This window comes from Cibotium barometz, chromosome 37 (genome assembly GCF_041138505.1).
Source record: "Cibotium barometz isolate CiBa-2024 chromosome 37, ASM4113850v1, whole genome shotgun sequence".
Taxonomy (NCBI): domain Eukaryota; kingdom Viridiplantae; phylum Streptophyta; class Polypodiopsida; order Cyatheales; family Cibotiaceae; genus Cibotium; species Cibotium barometz.
The window spans coordinates 39,354,617-39,373,418 of NC_141082.1; the positions used below are offsets into that span (position 1 = coordinate 39,354,617).

Below are 18,802 nucleotides of genomic sequence, written 5' to 3' on the forward strand. Positions count from 1 at the left end.
AAAGGATGGATTTTTCTCATGTGAAAACATCTTTTACCAATGTAGGAAACACTTTAGAAACTCCTATTCATTTTCTACCAACGCAGGAAACACTTTAAAAACTCCCATTGATTTTTTCTTTTTGAGGTTGTACTATTTTGTGTGACGAGAGAGAGAGAGAGAGAGAGAGGAGCAGAATTTCCTAGATCAACCGTTCAAAAAATAACAAGAAAAACTCCCAAAAAGAAAGAGATTTCAGCAAATCCTAGCAGCCGTTTGGGCTGAAGATAACGAGGTTCGCGATCTTGCTGATGAAGGTGTGAACGCCCTGGAGCGCGGTGTTGCCGATGATGGAAAGGCTAGAGGAGGAGCGCCGGATGGCTAGGCAGAAGACGGCGCTGGAGTTTCCCACGGGTATGAGGATGTGGTTAGTAAAGAGAGGCAGGGTGGCGCCGCTGTCGAAGTGCAGAAGCACGGTTGGGAAGTCGCCGAAGCCCGTGTACGTGAGGTCATAGCAGAGGTCCAGACCATAAGCGGGAGGAGCGGAGGGCACCAGCATAGTGTATTGAGCATATGTATCTCGCAGCGCGGAGTAAGCGGAGGGCACCAGGTACGTGCTCTCGGCTCCCGTGTCCAGGATGGTGCCAGATCCCGGCTTGCCCATGCGAAATGCGAGGTCGGCGGGTGGGATGTCAAGCAATGTGTAGCCCACTGTGATGCCCGTCACCGGCACGAAATAGAAATCCGAGAAGCTGGGATTGAGGATAAGTCTTGCCTGGATCCGGCTGCCGGAGTTGTCATCGGCGCCGAAGGTTAGGGAGCCTACGGCTATGGACCGCCTTGCTGGCAGGCAGAAGGAGACAGAGAAGCTGTGCATTTGCGAGGGGAGCGAGAAGGGTCCGGCGCCCAGCCCCACGACGCCGGAGCCTCCTGTGTAGGAATCCCTACTGAGCAGCGCTAACTTAGATTTTTTCGAGAAGCTGCAGTGGCTCTACCGCCCTTGCTACCATCCTTCTCGCAGTCCGGCGCTTCTACTCTGCTGCATGCTGGCGCTGAAAACACTTTGCTTATGAAGCCCCTCACGCCTTTCAAAAGGCATCCTACCACCAATTGTTGCCTTTTCTCGCAAGCTCTTTTAGCAACACCTCTAGCTTATCCTTCCATAACTACATTGGCACAAGGTAAAGACGGCCTTGTTACCCCGACTATCGTCCGTCAAATTTATTTTTAAAAGAACAAATAAAAAAAATTAGAGTATCATATTTGATTAATTCATACATTTTATAAATTAAAAAAAAACTAAAAGTTTACAAATACACTCATTAGTTTATAAACAATTAAAAATTATTTTATTTTATAATTCACTCACATCACAAACATGCCTAAACATTCAGGCTATTCGCGAGCGCAAACATGCCTACTCTTTCAGACTATTTGCGTACACACATGACATTTTATACAAAAATGATAAAAACTTTTCAAATAATAATAATAATAATAATGATTAAAAGAAATAAACAAACAAACAAATGAACAACCCAAATGGGCAAAGACCCACAAAAAGGCAAAGACCTACCAAAAGGGCAAAGACCCACAAAAGGGCAAAGACCTACCAATGGGTAGTGACCCGTAAAAGGACCCAAAGAGGTCCGTCCTACAATGGACACTAATAAAAGACCTGGGCAAAAAAATGAGACCCAAAAAAAAAAAAAACAAACAAACAAACAGACAAAAAAAAAAGTTAGCCTTAAGAGGCATCAACCCGTTGGAGTGTTGGCCACACCCACGAGGTATGAAGCTAAAACAAAATCATGGGTGATATAATCATCCATCCTAAGAGCCCAAAGAGGCATGAAACAACAACCCAAACAGGGAATTACGAATCCCCAAGAGGGAAACAACTATGCCCAATGAGGCAATTGAGCCCATTGGAGTGTCTACAGCATCCATGAGGCCAAAATTAAACATTATCTTCGACAAGCTGAAAACGAATCAGCCTCTGAGCGATGACAAATTAAACTTAATTATACATACACACTTGTAAATAACATTGTTTCACATCTATATTTTTGATAACTCAACTCATACTCATATATTAATTTCCTTTTGACATGTACACATGCAACTACATTTCATTCCCTTTATGTGCTTGAGGGGGAGAGCTCAATGGATGGTTCAAGCTCACAAAGAGAATCAAAAGTGTTGCGGCTGTAAAGCATCAGCCGACATCATTATTTCCAATGGAGTACCTAAAGTTGTCTTCGTCTCATCAACATTGACATCAACACTCATGATGTAAATAAAATATAGCATATCTCATGCATTCACAATACATACATCACTAGACACATAGCATGCTCTCACTTACCCTTATGCGGACATTCGCATTAAGGGGGAGTGTAGGAATTAATGCTATAATGCCCGCATGTGTGTGAATGCATGTGAGCAATGAAAGGACACACGAAGAGGTACAACTCAATAACTATAAATAAATGTATTCTCTCATTAATAAACACAACGATTCAGCAATGCAACGAACGCGTCTCAACTCTGTGCAAGCAGCGATGGCGACCTGAGTATCTCTAGCCTTCTATGTTAATTGTTAATCAATGATAATTATGTATTAATACACCTACATAGGATTTCTACATCCTGTGAAGCTGGACGAGGGCGAGAACGTGCTGTGGGCACAGCCGAAGGCGATTTTTGGCACGGAGACGTCGGAGTTTGTGAAGAAGATGGTTTCCTGCGCGAGGACTCCTTTTGAGTAGCTGCCGTCGCCGTAGTCGAATATGAAAGGACAGTTCTTGTTTGGGGGAGCGTCGGACGGGCAAAAGTCAACATCGTGGACGCTCGAGCCCTGGATAGCGTCGCAAAGTTGGTCACCACAGTTGACAGGGCGGTAGGAACTGGAGGTGGCAGGGTCGAAAGGCGGCAACGAGTTCTTTATATCGCAATGAGTGCAGGGCTGGCATTGGAGCCACAACAGGTTGCTGCCCGTGTCCATGATGTAGAAGGACTGTTTAGGAGGGGTGCCCACGCCCAGCATGGTGAGAAACTCCCCTGCGTTGCCGAACGTCCACCCGGGCTGCACAGGGTCGGCCTGGATCACTTGCCCGGTGACAGCATCCGTTGGCCTGAAATTCAGCCTGCTGTAGTTACCATTGAAGAGCATGCTGAGAAAGACCCCGCGGGCGGCATCTCTTTGCAGCCTCTCCCTGACCCGCTCCGCCGGCGTGGTGCCCTTCCGTCGCAGCGGGGATGCAACGTGGTCGCGGTGGATGACAGGCGCAGACGTAATATTAACTCCCGCAGCGCCGCCCATATTGATGAAGGAGGTGGTAGCACTGTGAAAAGTATCTTTAATGTAAGCCTCTTCACGCTCGGACACATCCAGCTCGTAGAAGGCACGCATTGCCGCCGCCACGTCCAGCCGCTCGTACCCTACGCCTGGTGGCGTTGTTGCTGCTCGCCTTGCACCTGCGGGTCCGACGGCAGCCGCTAACAGGACGCATGATATGAGTGTTCTGATAAGGATGAACATTGGCAACATCGAGGTCGCTGACACGATGTTGAGATACTTCATCGGTTTGAATACCAGAGCTTCCGCTTCTTTTATCGGCGCTCTCCACACCACCGACCTGACGTGAATTTGTCGGCCAATGAGTCAACCCTTAGAAATTAGCGCTGTAGAGACTTTAGTGGGCAACTCTCCAATGACCAACTGTCGAGCACACCCCATAATAGAAGCAAATTTTACTAATTAATATTCATCTAACTTCTATTAATTAATTGATTTTATTTTTTACTCAGAGATATTTTTCTTTCTCTGAAGATGAGGCAGATTTTTTAGAAGTTGAGTAGGCTCTAGGATGAAACGTACCCTTCGTTTCCCAAACTCTCGGAGCTTTGTCCTAGGCTTTGTGTAATTGGAGTTTGTAACTTCAACTCTTAAACTAGAAGTGGGCAAGCAAGGTACTTGATGAGTCTCAAACTAAAGCCTTTTCACACCTTCATTAACATCCCCAAATGTTTCTTGTTAGTATTGAATTTAGCTCGTGATTATTTTTATCCTTGTTGTGAATGTTTCAATTCTCACATGAGAATGTAAAATCACTCCTGGGAATATATCCACTAGACTTTAACACACATGAAAATTGTTCTTGTTTTTCACACATCCGTACCTATATTTTCCCATGGTAATATAATCTCACATTTTGGCACCTTGAAAACATCTTCTTTGTTTTTTTTGGAAAGTAGATATATAATTTTAATATTAACACTAAAAGTTCCTTACAAACTAGTGCAGAGGGGCCCAGGGCCAGAACCTAGACTAGGTTATTTACATTGCAATTCAATAGATTACAAAGCATGTTCCACTTATTCTCTTCCCAAACAAAGGAAGACTGGCTCCAAGATACATGATACCCTAGTTGCATACAGGCTATCATCATTGCTTCAGTAGTGCATCCTTTTGCGGGTAGCTTCTCCAAGATTTGCTTTTCTGTCCACACCTTCACCACTGGTCACAAATGTATAGGGTGTTTCACTTTCCGATACCATCTTCTAGTCTTTGGTCCAAATTTGGAAAAGCTTTGCCTTCACTTCATACGCTGGATTACCCTGCATAACATTGTGCGTTAGTTAGGCACCCCCAATATGTGCAAGGATCTGCAAGCCTATAGAGCAACTAATCCCAGATTGCAGAGAGAAGATAGCCTTAAAAAATGTTAGCATACTTTAACATGCTAACATAATAAATGGACCAACACAGATGAATACTTTCACATCACCTCAGTTACATCTACTCGAGTGTTACCCCCCTTCTAAAACACTATGCTACTCCTGGATACCCAAATTTTCCATAAACACCCAAATCTAATCATATTAAATATAAGATTAATGTCGTCTTCAAAATCTACCCCCTTTCCAAGAACCCAATCCCCCCATAGTCCCATAACCCCTAAATATTTGGCTACCCATTTCCCAATCTTAGCCCAAGTTTCCCTTATGCAGGACAGTCCTAGAATGCACGACTCCCATCCTCCATAGTTGATTTACACCTAGGGCAGCAACCAGAAGTGATGTTTCTTTTTGAAAAAACGTAAACCCAAGGGGCAGAGCCAGCACGCATACTTTCCATAGAAAGACTTGGAACTTTACTCAAATGTTAGCCTCCCAAATCAGTTCCCATCTCAAAACTTTGCTACAATATTCAAAATTCACCTCACTTTTCTTTAGTTCCAAGTACAGAAACTTAGTTGTTCCGTTGTCTAGTTTCACCCCACTAAACCACATCTAATCTTTCCTCCAGCAAGAGTCATCATAGGCACTAGATACCTAGACTTTTTGAATCTCTACCAATATATGTTCAGCTAGTTGTTTCTCTCTTGGGAGAACCATGGGCAAGATGTGGGGGATAGGAGAGAATGGGGCTAGTGAAGCCTGCAAATGGGGACAATGAGAGCACGATGGTGATGACATGAAGCACTCACGCAAGAATGAAGAAGGGTCTTCAGATGTGAAGAGAGTGCATGAAAATTGGATAGCGGCTAGGCTACATCGGGGCTCTCACCCTGTTCAACCAGCTAGTGACAGTGCAATACTCTTTTGTCTAGGCAGGCCATCATCTAAGGTAGAACTGGGTAAATGGCTGCAGGAAGACATCTTTCACGAAAAGGTAGTATCGCATATTTATTATCCTGGGAAGGGTTTTTTTATGTCTTATTCATAAAAGAAAAATATGTCTCTGATTTGTTTACGAGAGCACCACTATTTATGGACACGAAGCTTGTGCATGTTGTACCATTTGATCCCTTATTTGATGCTAGCAAAATCCTAAAAGAGGCATTTCATGTATGGGTTAAATTAATCGGTTTCACTCCTTGGCTTTGTCCGACACTCAAGGAGCTAGCCTCCTATTTGGGGCCAATTCTGTATATCCCTAAGGAAGAAGACACAAGCCGGCAAGTGAACACCATCTGTATATCCCAAAAAACTAGTCTTAACATCCCAAAGTTTATGGAAATGGACTTGGGAGAATTGGGGAAGATGGAACTAGCCTTGAAATTCGGCCCCCGTAGAAAATCTACTTGGAGACCCATTAATTTACTCAATTTTTATAAAATTCTTGCCAAGGTTATTGCTCTAAGGATCTTTTCTTCCCTTAAAGAAGCAGTCTCCAGGAAACAATATGGTTTTATAAAAGGAAGATCCATCTATGACAATATTCTCAAAGTCATGATAGGGAGTGAGGTATCCCAAAAAACTGACCAGAAATGCATAATTCTCCAATTGGGCCTGGAAAAGTCCTATTGAGGATGCATTGGTCCTTTGTGGCTAGGGTTATGAAAAAAATGGGATTTGAATTCAAAATAGCCTCCTTCATCTTCACCCTGTCTATTAGGGGATATTCTAACCTTCTTCGAAATGGTAGTCTTGTAGGGGGATTTGAAATTAAAAGATCAATTAGATAGGGCTGCCCCCTTGCTCCTTTGCTTTTTGCCATATCCTACCAACCTATCATTGTGTCCCTTGAGGATGCATGTGAAAAAGGGAGAGTTGTTGGAGTCAAGCTGAGGAGTGGAGAGAAATTAGTAATTCAATGTTTTTCTGATGACTCCTTGTTGTTTCTTAGGGCAGATAGTAGCACTGTGAGATAGGCATTGACTATGATCCAAGAATTTGTAGAGGCCTCAAGTTCTAAATGAAACATTCAGAAATCTAAACTTATTAGTGATTTTGACTTGAATAGATGGGGTTGTGAGATGGTCAAAAGAGGGCAAATCATTAGGCACTTAACACCATATTAGTGAATTTGGGAATTTCCCAATTTCCATTTTTAAATACTTAAAAAAGGGGACATGGATAACATGTTTATAAGTTTCTCAAAACCCTATCATATGACCTATCGTTGGAAAGCGCTTGAAAATAGAATCTAAAGAGCTATAAAGCACTCATTTTGGATTAGTGGTGTTCAAGTTATGGTTAATCCAAACTTTTGACCACGTGTCCCAAACTTGTGGGAAATTCCCATATTCCCCAATATGGTGTTACTTGGGAGTTGCTTTTGAAGTTGAGGTTACCAACAAGCAATTATCTGACTTAGCCTTAGAAAGACTCCTCCACAACTTCAAGAAATGGGAAGGGGTTAGGGTTCCATTCCATGACAGGGTGACCATTTGTAGCATTGTATTGAATGCATACACATCACGTTCCTTTGTCTTGTCACATCAACTTCAGGCAAAGCCCAGTGGAATAGAATCATAGCCCCTCTAAGGGATTTCTTATGGAGGAACAAAAGTAGCAATAGAAGAGTGGCTACTTTGCTATCCTGGGACAAGGTGTGCATGCCTAAACTGAAAGGTGGCCTCGGTAGTCTTCATCTCCCCACACATGCCCTGGCTAGAATTGCCCTTCTCTTACGTAAGTGCCTCCTACAAGAAGAATTCTGATCTAGAATGCTTAAGGAAGTGGTAGAAGATTCAGTTGTTCTTCTCAAAGGCAAATGGTTGGGCCTAAACTGGAGAAATAAGCTCCTCTCTTAAGATAGCCAACTCCCCCTTTTGCAACTTCTTATGTGGAGAATGGAAGGCTGTGATGGAATTAATTCTGTGGGATGGTTTCCACATGAAACTCCTTCTTCAGACTTGGAATCTAGTGGATGTCCCTTAACTTTAACCCCCCTTTGGCTCTTTTGGACACTACATGTTTTGGATGCGCGATGTGTTGAGATATCAAGCTCAACTAGTGCTACCAGCTTTTGCATCTACACCATTGGCATGGTTGGTGAGATGATGGGTGATATGCGGCCAGCGGGATGACAGGCTGTGTGACAACCATTTTGGATTACTAGAGACTAGCATAGTTATAGCGCCAGCTCATTTAGTTGGGTTCACATTATGGACCGAACCTTGTATGTTTTAGTAGTTGTTTTAGTAGTTGAGTACTAACCCATATAGTGTGTACTTTTATCTTTATGTTATGTTGGTTGATTAGAGAAGAACAAGATAGAAGAAAATTCAGCAATCTATCTCTCTTGTGTCTTGCTCTCTCTTGTGTGTGTGTGTTTGCTTGCTAGGGTTTGAAACTCTCCCTCTCCCCCACATTCTCTTTATGGTATTAGAGCCTGGTTTGTGTGAGAGCTAAGGAGGCAAGAAAGAGGCAAGAACAAGAAAGGAAACTGTACTACACAGGTAAGAGCACCATCATCTCTTTCCCCTAGTTCTTCGTTTAGGTACAACACCCCCTCAGTAGCTCTGGGAGATACACATCTCCGATTGAGGAGCTGTCTTCGTAGGAGAGGAGCTACAGGAGGGCAGGTATATTTTCCTACTCAAAATCTACTTTTAATGTAGTGTAGTAGTGCATTTTAGAAGTGGAGAGATAGGGTTTGCACATGTATTGTTGATATTGGGTGTATGTACATGTACTCTGGTCACATTTGGTGACATACAGGCTGTGCTGAAGTACCACTGCTGTGCAGCAGTTACAAGAGATACTGTTGTATTATAGGTTGCATACAGAAGTTGTCTGTTTGCAGGTTATTTGATTGCTGCAATTGGAAGCTACCGACATGCCTAGGTTGCTATCGACATGCCTAGGTTGCTACCGGCATGCATTGGAAGGTACCGACATGCCTAGGTTTCTACCAACATGCTGATTCACAAGTCTCATGCATGTTGCTTGTTTATAAGCCTCATGCATAAAGCTTATACATATGGCTAATGCATAAGTCTCATGCATAACACTAAGGCATATGACCATCTCTTGAGAGAAGCATAGCTCTCTAAAGGCTATCCATAGAGCGTGGAAAAAATACCAAACCCTAAAGTTACAAACCCTATAACATGTGAAAGAATAAGATAAGAAGCATACAAGAAAGAGATCTCTTACCTTGTGAGGCTTGTATGTGTTTAAAACTTACAAAATTAAACCAAGTTAAGGGAAAAAAGTATTAACAACAAACCCTAATCTTAAAATCCCTAAAACTTACAAACCCTATAAACATGTAAACGAATGAAAGAAGAAACATACAAGAAAGATATCTCTTGTGAGACTTGCATGTGTTGAAAACCTATAAAATTAAACCAAGTTAAGAAAAATAAATTTTAAGAAAAATTAAGATCTCTTACCATATAAAGCTTTAATGGAGAGCTCTTAATTCGAGAAAAAGAAGAAGGAAAAATATTTTTTATGGTTAAGCTTCAATAAGAAGGGGAAAAGAAGGAAATAAAAACCTAAAAGAGAGGAAAGATAAAGGAAATACTCACAAGAAAGCTATCATGGAAAGCCTTTTGGCATAGGAGATAAAGGAAAATAGAAGATATACCTTGCTTGAGCTTGAGGAGGATAGGGGAGGGGAGGTAGAAGTGAAAGATAAGACATAAACCTCGAAAAAAAAACTCAGAGTACAATTTTATTATATTCAGAAGATAAAAACTGATGAAAAACAAGTAGAGGGAGAGGAGACACACACAGAGGAGCAAACCCTAATGTATATTACAAACCCTAACCATAGAGGGAAGCCATCTCCCTTCTCACACAATGCATAAAGCCATATTTCATAATACACAAGACACACTATGAGTTGTGTCCACACACTACTAACCCTAGCTAATGTCCACACACTATGACCAGATGGACGCAGCCATTTATGTCTCACACATGCTACTACCTAACATGCCAGCACATAGCACAGCTAGCACACAACATTGACATCGAGCTTGAATCTCAACAGTGCCGCTCAAGCTCATGATGTACGGCCATAGATGAAGATGTAGATGAGCTTGGGCTATCAAGGCTCTCAACACTCTCCCTCAAGCTCATCCCTACGTACTCCCAACATAGTTCAGAAGTACTCAAACTTCTCCCTGCTAAGTGGCTTTGTAAAGATGTCAGCCACCTGCTCTTCAGTCTTCAGATATTGTAGATCCACTGTACCATCCAGCACTTTCTCTCTGACAAAGTGATAATGAACCTCTATGTGTTTGGTCTGCGCATGTAATATTGGATTCTTGGCCAACTGTATGCTGCTCATGTTGTCACAATGGATGACAACCTTGCCATCAATAGGCTCACCCAAATCAGCCAAGAGACTCTTTAACCATACTCCTTCACATGTAGCAATGGTTGCACCCCTGTATTCAGCCTCTGTACTAGATAAAGCAATAGTAGGTGCTTCTTGCTACTCCAACTCACCCCACGGCACTTCCAAGTGTAAAGGCATAACCACTAGTAGACCTCCTGTCATATGAGCTACCTGCCCAATTTGCATCTGTGTAGCCATGTATATCCAAGCCTTTACCATGCTCATAAAGAAGACCATAATGTGCAGTGGTCTTTACATATCGCATAATGCGTCTCACTACATCCAAATGAGGTTTTTTGGGGCTCTGCATAAATTGGCTTACTAGCCCCACTGCATAACTAAGATCCGGGCGTGTGATAGTCATATAAATGAGACTACCAACCATCTTTCTGTACATAGATGGATCATCCAATTCTTCACCAAAATCAGCCCGTAACTTCACATTTTGCTCCAAAGGTGTACTCATTGGCTTACACCCTATCATGCCATATTTTGCCAACATATCCAATGCATATTAGCGTTGAACTAACCATGTACCTGCATGGTCTTTGATCACTTCAATTCCACGAAAATGTCTCAACTCACCCAAGTCTTTCATGTCAAACTACCCACTCAATGCCTTCTTCACATGCATAACATCTGTAGCATGATCTCCTGTGACAATCAAGTCATCAACATAGATGACAAGTAAGACAATCCCATGATCTGTTTTCTTCACATAGAGTGAAGAATCTGCTATAGAAACCTGAAATCCAAGGGAGATAAGATATCGGCTCGTCTTATCACTCCAAGCACGAGGTGCTTGCTTCAAACCATATAAAGCTTTCTTCAATCTGGATTCTGCATACATGAGTGGGATACCTTGGGTGTACATATCCTTCTGGCTGTGCCATATGCACTTCTTATTGTAGATCACCATTTAGAAATGCATTTTTCACATCCATTTGATGCATTTTCCAACCATTTGCTACAGTCATAGCAATGACTGCTCTCACTATTCCCATCTTTGCAACTGGACTAAATGTTTCATCATAGTCCAAGCCTTAGGTTTGTGCATAACCCTTAGCTACCAATCTTGCTTTATGATGTTCAATGGAATCATCTAACTTGCATTTCACTTTGTAAACCCATTTGAAACCAATGACATTTTTGTCCTCTGGTAATGCAACCAAATTCCATGTTTCATTATGAACCAATGCGTCCATCTCAACATCCATTGCCTTCTCCCATACATGCTTTCAAATAGCTTTTCTATAGCATGTAGGTTTCACATGCTTCACCAAAGAGGTCATATATGCATAATGCATGCAAAATCATGATATGTCAACCTGTCAACTGGATATCTGACCCTTTGGGATCTACGCAATGCATGCGGATCACTCTGAACACCTGTCACTCTAGCATGTGGAGGCACATATCTATCCTGCCTTGCACGAGGTGTGCGTAAAACGGGTATGCCAAGTTCCGCATCCAAACTCTCTGAACTTGACGACTCATAACCTGTAATTCCAATTCCTTCAACTTTCTTTTTCCCTTTATCCATAGCACTACTCCCAGTGTCACACTCTCATGTCTCAAGCGTCTTGACCATGGATGTATAGTGCTACTCTCAGACTCTGCTAGCCCAGACATAGAAATAGAACTTGCTTGTGGCAAGTTCACATGCACATCAGCATCAAGAGAATCAATGACACCCTCATCCTTTGCTTTGTACCAACTAGCAAGTTCATCAAACACCACATCTCGTGAGATAACCACTTGCCTAGTTTGTGGATTGTAACATTTGTATGCCTTGCAATCCTGTGCATATCCAACAAACACACACTTTTATGCCTTAGGATCCAACTTCCTCCTTCTCTCGTCAGGCACATGTACATAAGCTATGCATCCAAACACTTTGAGGTGTCCAATGTCTGGTCTAAAACCTGTAAGCCTCATCTCTGGCGTACTTCCATGTTGTGGGTGTCTTTTTAAGTATATACACTACAGTGGCACATGCTTTTGCCCAATAATAGTCTGGCATGCTCTTTTCATTGTGCATCGCCCTAGCTACTTCACAAATGACTCTATTCTTTCTCTCAGCAACACCATTTTGCTGAGGTGTATACCTACAAGTTAGCTGCCTTTTTATGCCATGCTTTCTCAAGAAATGCTCAAAAAAGAATGTGAGGTGTATTCACCACCTCCATCATCTGTCCTCAAACATTTTATCCAAGAGCCATATTGCTTCTCTCCAAAAGCTTTGAAGTCCATAAACTTTCCCAACACTTCACTTCTCTCTCTGAGAAAGTAAATCGAAGTCATTCTGCTGAAATCATCAATGAATGTCACATAATATAAATTACCTTTAATGGATGGGTTTTGTGCAAGACCCCATACATCACTATGCACTATTTCAAGTGGCCTGCTACTCATGTTGCTTTCTCTAGGAAATGGCCACCTTTAATGGATGGGTTTTGTGCAGGACCGCATACATTACTATGAACTATTTCAAGTGGCCTGCTACTCATGTTGCCTTCTCTAGGAAATGGCAACCTCACCTGCTTTCCAGACTGACAGGCATCACAAACATGCATATTCCCATCATACTTGAATCTAGGCAGCCCACTAACAATGCCTCTTGCTCGCATGTTCTTTAACCTTTGTATATTCACATGTCCAATCCTCTTATGCCACATGTCAATGTCCTGTTTCAAAAGAAAGATTCAAGAAAACATGACACTCCTACTGTTAATGTAACAAGGCAGCAAGAACACTGTTGTTCTAATCATCAAACTCCCGCTACATCGCCTACTTGTACCCCGAACGGTAATGTGCAACCAGAAAGTAATCTACCCAGTGCATCTTCCTGCAAGCGAAACTTTGACGTAGGAAATATACCCATGCGTCAAACTTCATTGCAAGAAAGCCTACGTCAAGGTCGACTCGATGATGCAAAACTCGCGCTTGCTGAAGCGATTTACTTTTCTGGGAGTGCTATGATGATGGTGGACAGTGAGCATTGGAAGAGAGCATGGAAGAAAATTGGTGAGTTTGGACCAGGGTTTTCACTGCCTACGTACCATACTATGCGAAATGATCTATTAGAGAAATGTTATGTGCAAGTAAAAGAACGTGTACAAAGAATAATTCTTAGCAATATAGAGCTTTCTGGATGTAGTATAGTAAGTGATGGATGGTCTAATGTACAAAGAAAACCATTAATTAATATAATGGTTATTTCACCTAGAGGTAAGACTTTCATCCGTGTCGTGGATTCAGCTCGTTCAATTAAAATTGGGGCTTACATTGCTCAAGTCATTGGTTCTGTGATGAAGTGGGTGCCAAAAATGTAGTCCAAGTCGTCATGGACAATGCAAAGAATTGCAAAAATGCATCCAAAATCCTACAGCGACAATATCCACATGTTTTTCCGGTAGGCTGTAATACTCATAGTTTGAATCTTGTATTAAAAGATTGGTATAAAAGTGATGATACCAAATGGTTTGCCTCAATCGTCAACACTGCTCGCCAGCTTGTGAGATTCATGCTCAAGAGACAGAGAGTGTTAGATATTTTTTGACCTCGCATGTCAGTTATGTTAAAGCTTCCAGCGGAGACTAGGTTTTGCACTCACTTTTACACTTTTGAGTGTCTTCTTAGAAATAAAGATGCAGTTTGCGAAACATTTACATGCATGGCATTTCATGACTGGGAGAGCACTCAACTTGAAAAAGTGAAAGAGAAAATCAAAGTCTTGAAGGCAGCGCTTACGAGAAGAAGTTGGTGGAACAGTGTGATGGATGCATACCATGTAATGATGCCTGTTATGTATGCCGTACGAAGTCTTGATCAAAGAGCACCTAATCTCAGGAAAGCATGCAATGGTGGACTGTCCAGTGGAGTTTGGAGTGTCCTGAGAAATTAGAGCATTCAGTGGTGGAAAAGCAATGGCGTGTACCATTCTCCAGTAGACAAAGAAAAGTTCTATTGAAGTACTTTCATGCTAGATGGATTGGAGCGCATTCACCCACCACACAGTGCTGCTTACATGTTAGATCCTGAATATTGGAATATGGATTTGATGTCCAACGTTGAGGTGGTGCAAGATTTTTATAAAGTGGTAAACACTTTCTATAATAATGTTGATGATCGTGTAAAGTGCATAAAGGAGATGACCTCATTTTGATTGAAAGAGGGTTTATTTTCCAACTCCCTTGTTCAACAAATGGCTAAAGAGCAACCTGCATGGAAGTGGTGAATGATGAATGGTGGTGAGCATTATGCTTTATTGCGCAACCTTACGATGAAGGTTCTAAGTTAGTGCTCTTCAAACTCAGGCTCAGAAAGAAACTGGAGCATGTACAAATATATTCACAGTACTATTCGCAATCGACTTCTTGCAGATCGAGCAGATAAACTTGTTTACATGTATTGCAATGAAAAGATCTTGCGAGACATTGAAAGCGAAGAGTATGAAGAAGATATGCCCAGATGGATGTACAATTGTGATGATGTAGTAGACGAGAACTTTGATGTTGGACGAGAACTTTGATGCACAATTGTGATGATGTAGTAGACGAGAACTTTGATGTTGGATGCACGTTGTGCACCACCCTTGAGATAGAAGACAATTTAGACATAGACTTAGATAAGCTTAATTTAGCAGACGAGAGAGTAAACGGTGAAAGAATTTTGGAGCAAGATACTGACATAGAGGAAGAAGTCATTTCATTAATTTCATAAAAAGTACTTGTACAAATGATCGTATTTGGAGAAATTATCAATACAAAAGTAGGATTTATGTCTTTCTTAGCTTTCATCTTGAAATAAATTACGAATTGCACTAGGAGTTGCATCTAAAGGTCTTGGTGGTTTATATTCCCTAGCCATGCCGAACATTGTATAAATACCTTGATTTATTGGGACACTGCACAATGCACATGTGGAAGTATTTTGCATTTGCCTCACTAAACATATTAAGTGGTAGTAGTGTCCACAGGGTAGTATATACTGGCCGTTCCACCCATCGAATACTTTGTAACATACAGGACATTGGGGGGTGGAGGAACTAGTAGCCTCAGCAAAAACTCCCACAAGATCAGGATGTATCAAAAATTTAGAGATGTGGTTTCCTTGGCGCACAGGAGCAATACGTGAAGAGATGCTCTGTACATCTTGGCTGATCTTTGTGAGCTGCTCTTGAATCTCTCTATTGTCCGGGGGAGGAGTTGACACTTGAGATAATCGCTCAGGTTCTTTCTCCTTCTCTGCTAGCTGTGCCCCTAAGCTTTCTTTGACCTTGTTTAACTCCAATCCAGCGCCCTCCACCATGAGAGCAAGTTCTTCCCTTGTGAATGTCACTGTCTCTTCACATATGTCGTGGCCTCTCTGGAGGCGAAGTCCACTACAGTTTCTAGGATAAATTGTGCATATAGCATCTTAGCAAAATAGAGTGGAGCGTCGGCGTTATGGAGAGGATGACCGTACACCTCCAAGAAAATGCACTCGGCATTAGTTTTGATATCATTGTGAGTGCAACGTGAAATCTTCCATCTTCCCTTCTTAATCTTGCCATCTGGACATGGCCATATTTCCTTTATCATCTATGTGGGTTACGCACTTGTTTATGTCTTTCCATTGGGCATAAGTAGGATTTGTCCATTTCGACAACCTGCATGCTGTTCTTGTAGCTTCGCGGGCTGTCAGGCCATGTGCAAGGGCCTTCATTCACTCATATGCCTTCTTGGCTAACTCTTGATGCTTGTTTGCTTGCGCCTCTACCATATCTGCATGAACATAAATGACTTTAGGATTTTAATGAACTATAAAGATCAACGTAAGATAAATTGACCATTACCCTCAAAAACGTAAAGTTTAACACCACGAGAGGAGATATGTATTGCAAAGACTCAATGAGAAATATCCACTTGACTCCAAAAATACTTCAAACAATGCGCGCACATCAAATTTTGAAGAGAAAACATAAACTTAAACACCACAAGAGGAGAGAGATATTGCAAAGACTCAATGAGATAATATTTCAAACAATGGACACATCAAATTTTGAAGAGAGAAACAAAGTGCCATTCCTGAAACTTAATCTCCTGATACTGTATCATTACAAAATTGGGGTGAATGACACCGATAGCTCTACAAGAGGACGTTGTGCCCTCGTTGGGTCAGTATTTAGTGATCTAAGAAATTCAACCACTTGCAAAATTGATTTTCGCTCATCGCGATTAGGTAGGTACATCCAATTTTTGACTCTATAAATAATAGTATCCATGGTAACTTTGTCATAGGAACTATTATCCATCCACAACTCTTGTACTTTCTGCCAAAAGTTATATAAAGTTTGTAATAAATATCCCAAGGCAAAAAACTTAGATGCAGGAGTGTATGCATCTGCCAAAAATAGATCATAAAGCTCCGGAGCTATCCACGGCCGTTTATTTCGCTCTCTGTCTGCGTAGGAGACCGCCTCTGCCACCTTCTCAGGGTTCTTGTCTGCTTCAAATACAAAATTGAGAGACACTCGTTTTTTGGGCGCTCTCAGCAGTAACCCCCAATCGATAATACCTATGCGTGGCTTCAACTCTTTTGTAAAATCCAACACTACAATGGATGTAGGTTGGTATGTACAATTCCTGCCAGATGTGCTGCCGCTAGGCCTTCCACTAGGGCATGCATAATATGTGGCATGGTTATTACTATTTGTTTTATTTTAGAAAGTTCTAGATGACTTAAAGGAATATTATCGAGTGGGGGTTGTCTCCATCCTCGATCCAAACGAAAAATTGCTCTGGTGAACTCACTGAATCTGAAGGGGACCTTCAGAAGAGTATCACCAAGCGAGCCGCCATTATAGTACGGGAAAATAGTGATCCAAGGAGATTCTTTTGTGAAGGCTACACCTGACAATCGATGGGTGTAGAACCTGCATGCCCTGCTCTGCCTGGAAGCTCTCGAACTTGGCGTTGCCTTCTCCTTTGTAGTGCTTTCCGTAAAAAGTAATGTGCTCCGGCAAAAATGATATACCTTTAACTGTATACTCTTTTACTGTGCCAAAAACACCAGAGCCTATTGTTCGCCCTTCGAACAGAGCCTCGTGCGGGATGCCAATGAGGTGTGTGCACATAGAATTGTAGATGGTACGATTAATGACACCTGTACCACTTGCATCTGCCTGGCTGGATGTTGCAGCGACGTCCTGGGCAATGCGCACTCTTTTGGGGAGGGACTTTGCATCCAGCGCCTTCATGCGCTTGCTCTTGGCTCTTTGCTCGTTCCATACAACGTCCCATAACTGTAGACGTTGCATATTAGCTTCAGGCGGGGCAGCATCTCTAAGATCATTGCATGCTACACGCATGCTCCCCAAAATGGTTCGTGTTATATGTTGATGGTTGAAATCTGCTATCTTCTATCTATCAAGCAACTCAGCGTTGCCTCCGCTTCGAAGCCGACGCTGTGCATTTTCCCATATCTGGTCTATTAGATCTGGCATGAGTATCTCAGACTCATTGATCTTTTTGATGACATCATCAGCACATTGTGACACTGTGATGACTGCTTCAATGCGAATTGCTCGTAGAATGATTTTACGCTCTTCAGGGGAAAGCATGTTGGTCGTCTTCGTAAATCTAGCAAATATCACTAAACACAAAAAAAATAGAATATCAAACATTACTGAAATCAACATCAAGCAAACTTGAGAGAACAGCAACAAGTGTATCATTACTTATCAATGTTCAAACAAAAACGACGGAATATCAAATAATTTTAATGAACTCAACATCATCCAATACATCATCAAACGTGAGAGAACAGCAACAAGTGTATCATTACTTATCAATGATCAAACAAAAACGGAATATCAAACAATATTACTGAACTCAACATCATGCAATACATTATCGAATGTGAGACAACCGCAACAAGTGCATTATTACTTATCAAGTGTATACATTATCAAACGAGAGAGAGAGAGAGGGGGGGAGGAAGAGAGAGAGGTGTGACAGATAGAGAGAGAGGAAACATTAGATGACATTTTTAATAGTTTTGTGAGTTCCTAAAGAGAGGAAAATAATGTTTTGTAATCCTAAAGCACTCCTCATCTACACACCTATCGTGATAGAGAGAGAGATGTGAAGTGTATCATGAGAGAGAGAGAGAGAGAGAATTGTGAAGTGTATCATGAGAGAGAGAGAGAGAGAGAGAGAGAGGAGAGGAAGAGAGAGAGAGAGAGGAGAGGAAGAGAGAGAGTTGTGACAGATAGAGAGAAGAAACATTAGATGACATTTTTAATGTTTTTGTGAGTTCCTAAAGAGGAAAATAATGTACTGTTTTAATTTTTAAGTAAATAGAGGGAGAAAAAAGAAATTATTAGGAATTATGTATATTTTAAGAGAAAAAAAAAAAGAAATCCTTATCTACACATCTATCGTGTTGTGAAGTGTATCATGAGAGAGAGAGAGAGAGAGAGAGAGAGTTGTGAAGTGTATCATGAGAGAGAGAGAGGGGGGTAGGAAGAGAGAGAGATATTCATTTTTTCGAGTTACGAATCACGATATTATAAAATAAAACGTTTAGACAATATGATGTAAACTTTGATCCATGAAATACTCATGCCGCGTTAGCAACCAAATATCGCATGGATCAAACACAATAAAAACAATACAAGTCAAATCAAACAAATTTACGATATTTTTTCGACCGCGTTAACGATCATATGCCATAATATGCAAGCAA

The 18,802-nt window shown here is 41.6% G+C and overlaps 1 protein-coding gene across 1 annotated transcript; it reads right to left on the minus strand.

The window, feature by feature from the left end:
- Nucleotides 1–244: 244 nt before the first annotated feature.
- LOC147617265 (protein ASPARTIC PROTEASE IN GUARD CELL 1-like) lies at nucleotides 245–856 on the minus strand. Its single transcript, XM_086776457.1, has one exon. It carries the CDS (start codon nucleotides 854–856, stop codon nucleotides 245–247), a length of 612 nt encoding a protein of 203 aa, XP_086632583.1.
- Nucleotides 857–18,802: the final 17,946 nt, after the last annotated feature.

Coding starts and splice junctions, on each gene's coding strand:
- LOC147617265 (XM_086776457.1), bottom strand. CDS start 856: ATGCACAGCTTCTCTGTCTCCTTCTGCCTGCCAGCAAGGCGGTCCATA.